This window comes from Haliotis rubra, unplaced genomic scaffold, assembly GCF_003918875.1.
Source record: "Haliotis rubra isolate DU_JTF1 unplaced genomic scaffold, ASM391887v1 Scf1157, whole genome shotgun sequence".
In the NCBI taxonomy this organism is placed as follows: Eukaryota; Metazoa; Mollusca; class Gastropoda; order Lepetellida; family Haliotidae; genus Haliotis; species Haliotis rubra.
Window position 1 is genome coordinate 20006 of NW_025765067.1, and position 13703 is coordinate 33708.

Below are 13703 nucleotides of genomic sequence, written 5' to 3' on the forward strand. Positions count from 1 at the left end.
CAGGGATCGAAATTACTTAATTGTACCAAAAATGTATTGAAATGACACATATGAAATATTTAAGTGTGGCTTTGCGGCACGATTAAAATGATAAATAATACACATCATGATTCATTTAGAGGTAACTGCGATATATTTTTACCAACAAACAGTAATTTTTATTCAGGATGAGTTTAATTTAGTTTTTCTACGTAAATATTTTTCGCTTACAAAACAGGCATCATGTCTGTTTAATGTCAGTGTAATCAGTGTTCACGAATGGTGTTTCAAAGTAAACAGGAAATTGGGTCCTGTAAGTTTCAGATGTCTGTCTGACCCATTGAAAATTCACAGGACCCACATAATAAAATTAAACAAACATTTTTCAGATTTAACACTTCTTATAATTGGCATTGAAATTATTAACAAACATAAGATTTATAAACAGCAAACAAGTGTCACATGTCACATAAAACAACTTCAGTCAAAGTCATTGTGAAATAGACACTCAGACACGTACTGGGGTCGGCGGGTTGTAGACTTCTATTGGTCTAGAAGCCAGACCCCCAAAATGGTGAAAATGTGGTGCAGTTCTGACGACCAAACAGGATGTGATTTTTCACAATCAGGAATGATTTAGCTTTGATGTAAAGCCGGTTGTCATCAGCTACCGTGCGTGACTACCGTGCAGAGGCCCTTTTAAGGTGCAACATGTCATGTCAGTTATGGCAATATTTTAACCGATAACTGGATGGTTTAATTTAAAAACTCTGGTTTGGATTGACCGATTTTGGAATGCTCAGATCATGATTTAAATTTGTGGACAATAATATTACATATATGCTCATCGCAATTTTTTTGGGAAAGGTCACAGGTCAATTTTAATAGAAAGGCATTTGGTGAGAAAATATGAGTTGAACTTTACAAATCAAAGGTAATTGTTTCCAAAATTATGTTTTTCTAATTCAACTATATCATTTGAAGATCATATATACCTTTGGTTGGCATTGTATTCATGAAAAACCATTACAAGGAAACAGAGGTTGGTACTTTGTATTTAGATCAGCAAAATGTAAGATAATTTCAGCTCCATGCTTTACAAAGTATCAACAATACTAATGTATCGAAGATACTGTTGAACAATCATACAAATTTGCGTTTATTGACATTCTGGCAGAAACAACAATTCAGCTGATGTCAGAAGATATGTTTTGATAAGTGTCAGTATTGCACTAATATGCCGTGAAAGCTGATGGATAATAATATGACATCCTAATGGAAGGTTTACAAGTGACATTATGGTGTGCCATTTCTGCTGTTTACAATGTGAAATATTACGACTTTGGTTTTCTTGATTTATTTTACACCGGCATTCATTAATGCATTGTAAAAGATATGGCACACTGATCAGAGAGGCGTTATGGTATCTTACCACCAAAGATACACACAGTCATGTCATTATGACGCAAGCAACATTTCCTTCATATCAGTTCGTGTTTATTGTTCTTAATAGTCATTATGGCTGCAGGGGTGGAAATAACTTTAAAATTGCTAGTGTACTCCGGTACAGTGGCACATGTAAAATCACTTGCCCTGATAATTTTTCCACTATACCGGCCGTTTTCTTGTTGATTTTTTAAATAAACAACATAATTAACATTGGAATATCAACTGGACACCGGTACAGTGTGATATACAAATTTGCTTGCCCGACAGAAAAAAACACTGGACTCGGGCGTCGGACAATGGGTTATTTCCACCCCTGCTGGCTTCTGGACCATATCGGACAGTTGCGAATCTGCCGCATTTGTCAGAGGGTCAGACGCTATTCGTGAACACTGGTTTAATAGCTTTAGCTTGTTTGGATAGGTAACGTGCATATCTGATTGTGATTGTTGGGGTGGGAGGGGTAGTGTGTGTGTGTGTGAGGTGGGGGGTCAGTTCTCCACCGCAGGGACAGGCCTAGACACGGACGTTGTTATATTGTCGCTGTTCCGCGCCCGTACAATGTCTCAGCACAACCGTAGCTACAGCTCACAAAACTATCAAACGCCTCCTGTTTCATAAAAGCTTGCCATTGATCTCCATATGTTTATACCGTCATAGGACTTCTGTAACAACTGCTCTGCGCCGACGACCCACGATATCGACAAGTGATCAGGTGTCTATCCCCTGAGGTTGTCGAAGGTCGGTAAATTTTTGTTTTTAAACAGTCTGCAGTTCTACACATGGCATGCTTAACTCATAAACAGTTATATATAATATTCGTGAAACCTCCAACAGGCTTGGAGGAACATAATCAGTATTAGTTCTGAGCGCCCTCCAAAGCTTTGTTGTGTTATCAAGGCATTACATCATATTTTCAATGTGTGTTTTAATACAGGGACAATTCCTGCTACCTGGGCTACAGGCATCATTAATCCAATACCCAAGTGTTCTACTTTAGATCCAATGGATCCTATGTCATATCGGGGTTTGACCCTTACCAACTCTATGTACAAACTGTATTGTAATGTTCTGAATAGTCGTTTACAGTCCTGGGCTGACTCTACTGGCGTTTTGAGTGATATGCAAAACGGATTTCGGTAGAAGAGAGCCACTACTGATCATATTCACAGTGTTTGTTCGTTTATTGAAAATAGAAAATGTAATAAAAAGGATACTTTTGCTGCTTTTATTGATTTTAAGAAAGCGTATGACAGTATTGATAGAAGAGTGTTGTGGGAGAAAGTAAGTGATATTGGCGTGAAAGGGAAAATGTTTTTAGATATTCAATCAATATGTGATAAGGCAAAATGTAGTGTCCGTATTAATGGTATGTTAACATCGTGGTTTCATGTTAATCAAGGCTTAAATAATATGTTTTACATTTTAAACAAGTGGTGTGTGGATAATACTATATGCATTAATAATGATAAATCTAAGATTGTACATTTTAGACATATTAGTGCACAAAGAACAAGTGCGGTTTTTACTGTTGGTAACTCCGTTTTAGGAATTGTTAATACACAGCAAAAATAACTTCGTTTCCATTTTTGCGGAAACCTAATGGATACTGGGTAATGTACGTTTCCGCTAGGTTTCAGCATCCGGAAACAGACAATGTGAGTTTCCGCGTAGTTTACAAAATTGAAACTAACAAATCTAGGTTTCCGTCTGATTTCTACAACTGAAACTGTCATTATGAGTTTCCATATAGTTATAGCTATTTAGGCCTACTGCTCACAGAACATCTTGACTATAATGCTATGGCTAAGGCAGCAGCAAAGTCTGCTAACAGAGCTTTAGGCCTTCTTATTTGTAAATATAAGGCACTTGGAGGAATGGAATCCACAACTTATACAAAGTTATATGATACGATGGTGTGGTCAGTTTTAAGTTATGGGGCATCTATATGGGGACATCGGGAGGTATCCGCAGTAAATGCTGTCCAACATCGTGCTTTGAGATTTTTCTTGGGGGTGGGTAAATATGCTGATGTTAATGTTAAACGGGTATGCGAGAAGGTGCGAGATATTTGTATGCAGAAGTATGTGAATGATTGGTATGAGTTATTACACAAGCCAAGCGGTAGAACTGGAGGTAATAAATTACGAACGTATCGAATGTTTAAGGATGTGTATGGCTGTGAAAGTTATGTGAGTATGAGTATGCCCCGTTCTTACCGCTCTGCCTTCTCCAAATTCAGATCAGGTACTGCTCCTCTGCATTTGGAAACCGGCAGATATACAAATGTGAATGTAAATGAGAGGGTATGTTTTCAGTGCAGTGAGAGTGTTGAGGATGAAAGACACCTTTTGTTGTATTGCCCTATGTATGATGATTTGCGAGAAAGTTTATATGGAAATGTCTGTTTTAGCTATCCCAACTTCTTAGATCTTTGTGATGATGATAAATTGGTTTTACTTTTTAAACACCATGTATATTTCAGTGCCAAAACCTGCTTTTATATCTTGCAAAGAAGAAAACATATTTTATTCAGATAGATTTTATACTGTATGTACCTATATAATTATTTATTATTTAGTATTTATAATATATTAATACATTAGTCTCTCATAACCCTTAACGGGCACTTATATGCTATATTTTATAAATATATTTTTATATGTTTTTTATGTGAGGTGAGACTGAAATAAAATATCTGTCTGTCTGTCTGTGAATTAAGAAGTGGAAAAGGAATTATACAGAATGATTGTCTCTGAACAAAACCTCTGATATGACTATACTTGTATGTTTTATCGCATACGTAAATACATTCCTTTTTCGAGAGTTCTCTAATACCTATGTATGTATATTTGACTCTTGAAAGCGGCATAATATTATGATGTGGTCAACTCAACGGCTAAAACGGCTTCCGATTAAGTACAGTCTATTATCGATTGCATGTAGTGTCGCTAATACAGACTTTAGAAGAGTTCCTGGTGTTTGAAATGCAAATAATTATGTCATGTCGATTTGTCATTGCTGTTATCGTTGGGGAAGCCTAGTGGTTAGAGTGTTCGGTTGTCACGACGAAGGCCCGGGTTCGATTCCCCACAGAGGTACAAAGCCTGAAGCCCATTTCAATTGTCCTCCGTCGTGATATTGCTGGAATTTGCTAAAAGCGGCGTAAAACCACACTCACTCACTGTTATCAGTACAACATGTGTTTTTGTCTGTTTCAGTATAACCATCTACGCCTCATTCTGAGATAAAACATGAAGTTGAACCAAGCAGCCCTCGGATTTGTTTTTGGAATGGGATGTTGTGTAGTTTTATACACGGTAATGAGGAATGGGGTAAGTCCTGTCATACCTAGTTTAAAGCACCAATACGGAAAACGTGAGTTTAACATAGGATATTTGAAAACTTTAATGTGAATTGTACACGCATTTTATTCGGAAAGGAAATTAGTTCCTAAACGTGGACTAGTGAGTTAAGTAATACGCACACCTTAAAACCTTTAGAAAATACAAGGAACGAAATGGTGCTTAATTGACAAATGACATGTTGGTTAGGTTTATGCCCTCTGTGGCACTTGGCAAATTAATTGATGAGGGTCAAGTTTCAATTCAATTCAATTCAATTCAATTTATTACTCAAAACACCACCAACGGTGGTACATGAGAATACAATATTACTATAGTCATATAAATATATACAGGTCAAGATGGCAGATAAAAGCGAAAAAGAACCAAAGGTTAATGTGTGGCACGCGAGTGTGTCTAGTGTCCCTGTGTGGCACGCGAGTGTGTCTAGTGTCCCTGTGTGGCACGCGAGTGTGTCTAGTGTCCCTGTGTGGCACGCGAGTGTGTCTAGTGTCCCTGTGTGGCACGCGAGTGTGTCTAGTGTCCCTGTGTGGCACGCGAGTGTGTCTAGTGTCCCTGTGTGGTACGTGTGCAGCAAGGCCGTAACTGATCGAGGGCTAGATCATTAACACCTTTGATTAACCTCATTCAATCAATTAAGTTTATTCCAAAAAAAACACTCACCGTGGTACATGGATGTACATATTGTTGCGAATATGATGTGACTGTACACATTTACACTTTTATTAATGAAATAGCAATAACACCAATTATTAAGTACTATTCACGTACGTATTTACAAAGACGAGAAACAACAATTGCCATGCATTTATTACAATAATTATAAACATCTATCAATCTCAACTGAATTTGAATACCATATTGGCAAAAGATACTGAAGTTTACTTGAAATATCTTGAGAAATATATTGCGATGGGAAAGTGTCCTAAAGTAATTACACAATTGCACACATTTGCTAATGGATGGTGTCGTGGCAATTGTTACCTCGTTAGGATGAGAAAGCCACAATAACTCGGTGCGCCTAGTGGCTGCAAGAGTTGTATACTCCCCAGGGAGTTGAGATTGATGATGCGATGTGCCGTTGAGATTGACATCCACTGATCGAGGGAAAAACTACCAGCGCCTTGAGCATGCACTAGTGCGTGGATATGTGCGCTATATAAATATCCTATAATCAAAATCAAAATCATAATCATGGAAGCAACAAGATCATATCACATCAGGACGAGTGATACTGGCAAGAAGGCAAGTCCAATGAACACACGAAGCCAGTGCTGCACATGAAAGGGTCTAGCAACAGTGGCTCTTGAGTATCCAAAATGTTAAGCAACATTTGTTATGACGCGGCCGGGGATCGACCTTCCGCTCTCCGGGCGGACGCTCTAACCACTACACCACGGAGGCGGTCCCTAATTATCTGAAGGGTGAGGTGTCCCTGTCTGGCACACGCCCTGTGTATTCTCGTTTTGCTTGCATTTTAATTGGCTATACGCGGAATAGGATTATGGTTTGGTGCCGATTATGACAGTCCCAATTTTGACAGTGAAGTTTCACACTTCTGTAATTGATCTATCCAGTTATCCCAATTTTGAAAGTGAACTTACCGGTTGTCCCAATTTTGACAGTCCTCGCTCACCCGTGTTAATTTATCCCTGATTAACCAGTGATTGTGGGAGCTACTGTAACAGAAGATACCTATGTCCATCCAGCAACTACTCTGCACCTGCTTTTACCATCTAAAATTGTACCTTTCTCAGCCATGACGAAATGCAATATGAAAATGTGATGTACATGTGGGTATGTATATTTCGCAAGTAATTGGTAAAGCTGCTTCTCCAATCCTTCTCCCATCCTGCCTTCTACGCCAAGTGGTAGCTCTTAGAATGATTGTGTTCTCAGCTGATTGCATTCACATAATTACCCTTAATTGGTACAGCTAGTTATCCCAGTTTTGACAGTGGTCATTCTGTTAGTCCTAGTTTTGACAGCGAAACATCACACCTTAAGGGATCAGTGACCAAGAAGCTGTCAAAAATGGATACTATCAGGATTAACACAATTACACTCTGAGTAAACACCCCTGAAGATCCGGGTTAGAATATCGAACTTCAGTATCCCATGCTTGCCGTAAGAGGCGACTAACCGGATCGGGTGGTCAGGCTCGCTGACTTTGTTGACACATGTCATCGGTTCTCAATTGCGCAGATCCATTCTTATGCAGATATTGCAGAGTGCGGTGTAAAACTAAACTCACTCACTCATTTTGTGCGAGTAAGTAGAGTTCACTCACCACCAAATTCACTCACAGACCACACTGAACACAGGTTATAATGATACCCCCAAAAACCCCCCCAAAAAACAACAACAAACAAACAATCAAACCAAAAAAAACCCAAAACAACAACAAAAAACAAAACACACACCCCAAAATTTATTTTTAGAAAACAACAGAAAAAACACGAAGAGATTGTTTTTAATTATTTGTGCATTAACAAACATAATAGGAAGATTTGATTGATGACACAAACCAATTATTTTTTGATGATTGAACGGTTGTAATGAACCAATGATCAATTGTGATATTTTTACCAATTCCCAATACTAATAGAGATGTCATTTTATGATAGCATACTAGGTTTAAAGGGCCACTGATCCAGGACTGGTTGTTGCTTTTGTTATTGTTTTTCTCCCGTGAGTACCCGGGTAGTATATTCCCTGAGTGACCTCCGTCCTCTTACATAAAAGGGGAATACAGTGATCACTCAGGGACAAATGCATAGGGGTAATTAAGAGCGGTGGTCACTCAGGGACAAAGTTAGATGTGCAATTATGTAAGTTACTCTACCAGAACAAGGCTGTTGTTGTGTTGACTACTGTGTCAAGTGATTAACTACTGTATCAGGAGAAGGGTGGTGTTGTGTTGATTTACTGGCAATAGTGAGAGAGGGAGAAAGAACATGGATGTTTTGTTTATTTAGTGATTAAACAACTACTGTGTCAAGTGATTTACAGGTAAAAGGGATTAAATAACTACTGTGTGAGAGAAGCATTAAGTACTTAATCAGGAGAAGGAGGTTGTTGTGTTGATTTTCCGGTAATAGTCAAGTGAGTTCAGGTGAGAGAAGGATGTTTTAGTGAAATTGTATATAAATATATGAAATAGCAGATAGGCATGTACCGTTCTCATATGCCATGGATGTGAAGGGTGTGGTTGTTCCAGGTAAACAGCAAGGTTATGACATCTTGTTAGAAGGTTTTAAATATAATAGGCGAAAACTGAACAAAAATGGAACTATAATCTGGCGCTGTCGACAGTCTGGATGTGGAGTTGCCATCACCACCACTGATGACGGAACACTGGTTAGAATAGGGAATGACCACACCCACTCATCTGAGTTTGGTAAAGAAGCTGCGCATATCATTTCCAGCAACATGAAGAAACGGGCCAAAGAAGAATTAACCAGTATTCCACAAATCTATGAGCAGGAGAGGAAGAAACTGCTGTCAGGCTATGAAGAAGCAACCCTCCCCCCCGGTCACTCAGGAACAACTGAGTTGAGACCAATTAAGAGGTGTGAAAATGCACGGTTCATTGCATGGGTGGCCACTCAGGGCATAAATCACCCGGATGATATCCCATAACTCTTGACTGGTTCGTGACCTCTGCTGCGCTACCCGCATGTGCAATTGATACTATTAGTATAGATTGATCAACAAAGAGGAAATCCTTTTTACACTATAATATTTCCATCTTCATTAATTTGATAACAAATGAAAACATTTTGAAGTTTAACCATCTGCCAGTGGTGATAATTGCTAGGACTGAAAAGTAACGAAGTCAATGTACGTCTTTATATTTTGTCTTATAATCCTCGTTAGTTTATCATATTTGTATGCAGTTTAGAAACTAATAAAATGCACACGATCTGCTCATACTTATTGTGAATTTATAATATGACTGTACTATCTAGGCATTTTATATAGATTGCCAATGTCGATTGTGTTTATTTCACACACATGCCCCAAGTGCGACCTATTGTATGCATGTTGTCTGTCTCATTACACTTCACGGCGAAAAAATGATTCAGTATAATGCAACAAGAAATGAATAACAAAATGTAAATATTAAAATTAAAACAGACTTAAGTTACAGCACCAGTACCAGGCTAACTTATCTTGTTCAGGGAATGTATCATCAATATCCACATAAAAGAACGACATGCCATGCACTTTCATCTGACGAAGAATCCTGTTCCATGTCAAGTGTCTTGTAACGGTCTAATATGCGAAAAGGTGATATATCGTTTCAGGTTTTTCACATTGGTGTAGAGTCTGATTGGTCACCCAAGATAGCACACCTGGCAACTAAGTACATGATGTCCGCCATTCTTTAACAAAGTAATTCAGTTAGCCAATAATAAGCAATCAATCAATGTATTGGCGGTTAATCCTTTAAAGGGAGGACGTTGTCTTTACACAGTCACTTTGCGACAGGGTGTATTCAGTATAGATTAATAAATCTACATGCATAAACACTACCTTTTGACAAATCCACTGTGCAAGATAAAAGCAATTAATCAATCAGCGCGTTATCGGTTAATCCTTTAAAAGATGTTTGTTTTTGTAAGTCCGCTGATAATCCCTCTTGTTGCACTTCCATGCGCATATTACATAAGATGTAATACATTTGCCACATCAGGCCTTAATCAATAATGAAGGAAAACTAATTGCAAGTTCTATGGATAGTCAACTTCTTTATTGCAATAGGTGCGACGTCACGGTGTAGGTACTAACCCCGTTATCAAGCAAGACGTTCGGTGTAGGTACTAACCCCGTTATCAAGCAAGACGTTCGGTGTAGGTACTAACCCCGTTATCAAGCAAGACGTTCGGTGTAGGTACTAACCCCGTTATCAAGCAAGACGTTCGGTGTAGGTACTAACACCGTTATCAAGCAAGCACCGTTATCAAGCAAGACGTTCGGTGTAGGTACTAACACCGTTATCAAGCAAGACGTTCGGTGTAGGTACTAACACCGTTATTGCAAAGACGTTCGGTGTAGGAACCGTTATCAAGCAAGACGTTCGGTGTAGGTACTAACACCGTTATCAAACAACGAAACGTCGCACCCATTGCAATAAAGAAGTTGACTATCTATAGAACTTAGTTTTCCTTCACCTTCTAAAATACCTCTCAAAGAAGTTAAAAGACGGTACCCTGAAAAAGGTTGCCACTAATGGTCATTTCCAGGACGTGTGTGAGCCAACCAGACTCAAAATGGTCATCAATCTTACTCAGGATACACCACTTAACACATCTATGTGATCGCCTATGTCAAACATCAACAGTGTGGTTCACTTTCTAGGGATCCCCTATTCATTATGGAAATATGAATTGTGAGTGTTGAGCATGTATGATTCAATGCTATAAATGTTGTGATTGTCAAATGACAATTACTGCTGACATCGGTCATTAAACAAATGACCTGCAAGTTGTTGATACTGTGTAAATGTTGTGATCATCACTTTAAATGACTGGCAATAGAGCATCAAGATTCGTTGACATTATGCAATCAACATATCATCGTGACTTTAAATATATGTACATGTGTACAATGGGGTCTACGTATTCCCAATGTGAATACATGTTCAATCTTCTACTTCCAGCAAGTAGCTAGGTCATGTGTCATATATCAGTATATGGACATTGAGGATCAGACAGACAGACAGACAGACAGATGATTTTATTTGTATGAATGGCCATGAGGCCAACAGTACATCAACATTCATAATAGTAAAGAGTCCGGAGCGCCTGGACATTGATTCACATATGAACTGTATGTGATGGTACTTTTGTACAATACACAGCTAAACGTACTAGTATATTAGCTGATTTTTGAATTCAGAAGAGTTACAAACTTGTGATAGTTGGGGTTGGTGTAGTAATAACATGGTAGATATTTTTTCCGTAGATCGTTGTACAATGGACATTCTAGTAATACATGATATTATTCATTTTCTAACTTATTAAGGCAATGTGGACACTTGGCAATTGCGATATCCGCACCTTTCGATCTTCTGTATAATTGTATGTTAAAACCAGCAATACCACATCGAAATTTTGCCAGTACTCTACGCATGTTGAGTATTTACCCCAGACACGAGAAATGCCAAACGGGGACCTTTTACGGGTTGTCTGAGTGGTGTTACCACTAATTATACTTGTTATAAATTCATTAACTGACCATCAAGTGTATGATAACAACTAGCATGTAGGTTTATACCACCAAACACTGGTTACAGAAAGGGAGTAGTAATCGCTGTGTTGCATGCAGTTTTCATTGCCAGACAAAGACTTATAGGCATTTCAATGTATAAATTGTTCTAGTTTAATAGTGATAATTCATTGCGCCTAACAGGCAGCATGGCTGTATGATCCCCAGGGAGTTGAAAAAGTATCGGCTAGTATAATCAGGGATAATCTACAACAACGTTATATAGTCTCCCTGGTATAATGGTGTCCTATGAGCGGGGATAGTAATGTACGTAGCGCGCTGGAAATGAGCGCCATATAAGCAGACTGTTACTATTACATTGCTTCTCGTCACGATATGAATGATATACTGCCGATGTGTCGCTAACTCAGTCACACTCACTGTAAGTCGTAGACAGTCCGTGAGTCCTGCACTGCCAGGCCTTTGTCAACTATCACCAGGGTTTACTAGACTTTGTGAAGCTTTGTAGCTGCCAGTTCGCCATATTGAATGTCCCAACTGAGAGCTGTGATTTGCATAAGAAGTGGGGCAAATGCTTCTTCAGTGACTGCTTCTGTCGGTGTATAAACGCAGCTATTGAAAAGGTCGTTCAAAACACATTATCACTTACTGTTGGGTTGTACGAAAGCCTAATGCCGACACTTTCGTAGCAATAATATTTTAGTTCAGCGAAAGTTCCCGTTGCTTCGAATATTTTTTTTTTTCCTTGCTTCGATTATTTTCTCGTTGCTTCGAGCAGTTTCTCGTTCCTTCAACTTTCTGTCAAAAAGTAACGAGAAACTTCTTGAAGCAATGAGACAATATTTGAAATTTCAAGTTTTGGAAAAAAATATTGAAACAACAAGAAAGTTTTCAAAGCAACGAAAACATAATTAAAGTAACGCGAAAATACTCGAAGCAACGAGGAAATAATCTAAACAATGAGAAAATACTCGAAGCAACGAAAAAATAATCGAAGCAACGAGAATTGTCGCTGAAAAAGAATGCTTTATGTTACAAAAGTGGCAGTATTAGGCTTCGCAAGGATAAGCTCAGGACGTAAACCGTTCAATGTATTCGATCGAAAAAAAGTGGCGCCGTTTGCTGAATTTGGGACATTTTGTTTTCTCTATTTCCATGGAAACAGTTTGTACTTTGTCTTATATGGGGAGGATTGTGTCTCCTAACCTATATAGAGGATATTATATGAGTGCCCATTATATGATATACCGATATTTAGGCATGAGTGTCGTTAACATAGTATGACATGGGTACTCATATAATATCCTCTATAATAACCTCTACAGATGATATTATATGAGTGCCCATTATATGATATACCGATATTTAGGCACGAGTGTCGTTAACATAGTATGACATGGGTACTCATATAATATCCTGTATAATAACCTCTATAGAGGATATTATATGAGTGCCCATTATATGATATACCGATATTTAGGCACGAGTGTCGTTAACATAGTATGATATGGGCACTCATATAATATCCTCTTTTATAACCTCTATAGAGGATATTATATGAGTGCCCATTATATGATATACCGATATTTAGGCACGAGTGTCGTTAACATAGTATGATATGGGCACTCATATAATATCCTCTATAATAACCTCTATAGAGGATATTATATGAGTGCCCATTATATGATATACCGATATTTAGGCACGAGTGTCGTTAACATAGTATGATATGGGCACTCATATAATATCCTCTTTTATAACCTCTATAGAGGATATTATATGAGTGCCCATTATATGATATACCGATATTTAGGCACGAGTGTCGTTAACATAGTATGATATGGGCACTCATATAATATCCTCTATAATAACCTCTATAGAGGATATTATATGAGTGCCCATTATATGATATACCGATATTTAGGCACGAGTGTTGTTAACATAGTATGGCATGGGCACTCATATAATATCCTCTATAATTACCTCTATAGAGGATATTACATTTGTATATGAGTGCCCATTATATGATATACCGATATTTAGGCACTCGTGTCGTAAACATAGTATGATATGGGCACTAATATGATATTCTGTTTGTTACCGAAGTCGTCAAATTGAGGAAAAAATAAGTCCCAACCTATTTGCAAACATAGGCTGGCTACCTGCCGTCTCCGTATGTAGAAGGCAACGTCATAGAAGAAACGTGAAGAGCATTGTCATGACGTCACATCTACATGACAAAGTGATATTTTGCCCTCAGGCATCGTATGAAAAATATTTACCCCGACTATCAGCCCCGTAGGTAATAAATGTATTTATGACACAAATGATCAAGACACTGGCAGGCTAATTTGTATGTCACCGAGAATGTCACTTTTCTCAATGAAAATCTGATTGTCACAGAGACGCGATCTGAAAGCATCCATCAGTATACTGATTTTATACCGTGTGCGTTTGGATAAAAGAACAAAATCTAGATTCCAGTTCAATCACGCCTCTGATGAAGCTATATAGAAAAGAGATCCTCTCAGTAATGTTCTCGAGGGAATGTTAACGTTGTACATTTAGAGCTCTAAGCTCGAAATCGACGTAAGGAAAAACATATGTACGGCAAAATGTGGTACTGTAACGAAAACATGTACATTGTGATATACATGTATAGAACAAAGTTTATGGATA

At 38.2% G+C, this 13703-nt stretch overlaps 1 protein-coding gene across 2 annotated transcripts in view; it reads left to right on the top strand.

Annotated features, from left to right (window-relative positions):
• Positions 1-4645: 4645 nt before the first annotated feature.
• The window catches only part of LOC124255684 (probable methyltransferase-like protein 24), a 32238-nt gene continuing 23180 nt past the window's right edge, over positions 4646-13703 (top strand). The window contains exon 1 of one of the 2 annotated variants that reach the window (XM_046689578.1): positions 4646-4757. In XM_046689578.1, the coding sequence (XP_046545534.1) occupies positions 4680-4757 (78 nt within the window). In that variant the 5' untranslated portion in view covers positions 4646-4679. The remainder of the gene's footprint in view (positions 4758-13703) is intronic. The other variant, XM_046689587.1, reaches the window with a different exon arrangement.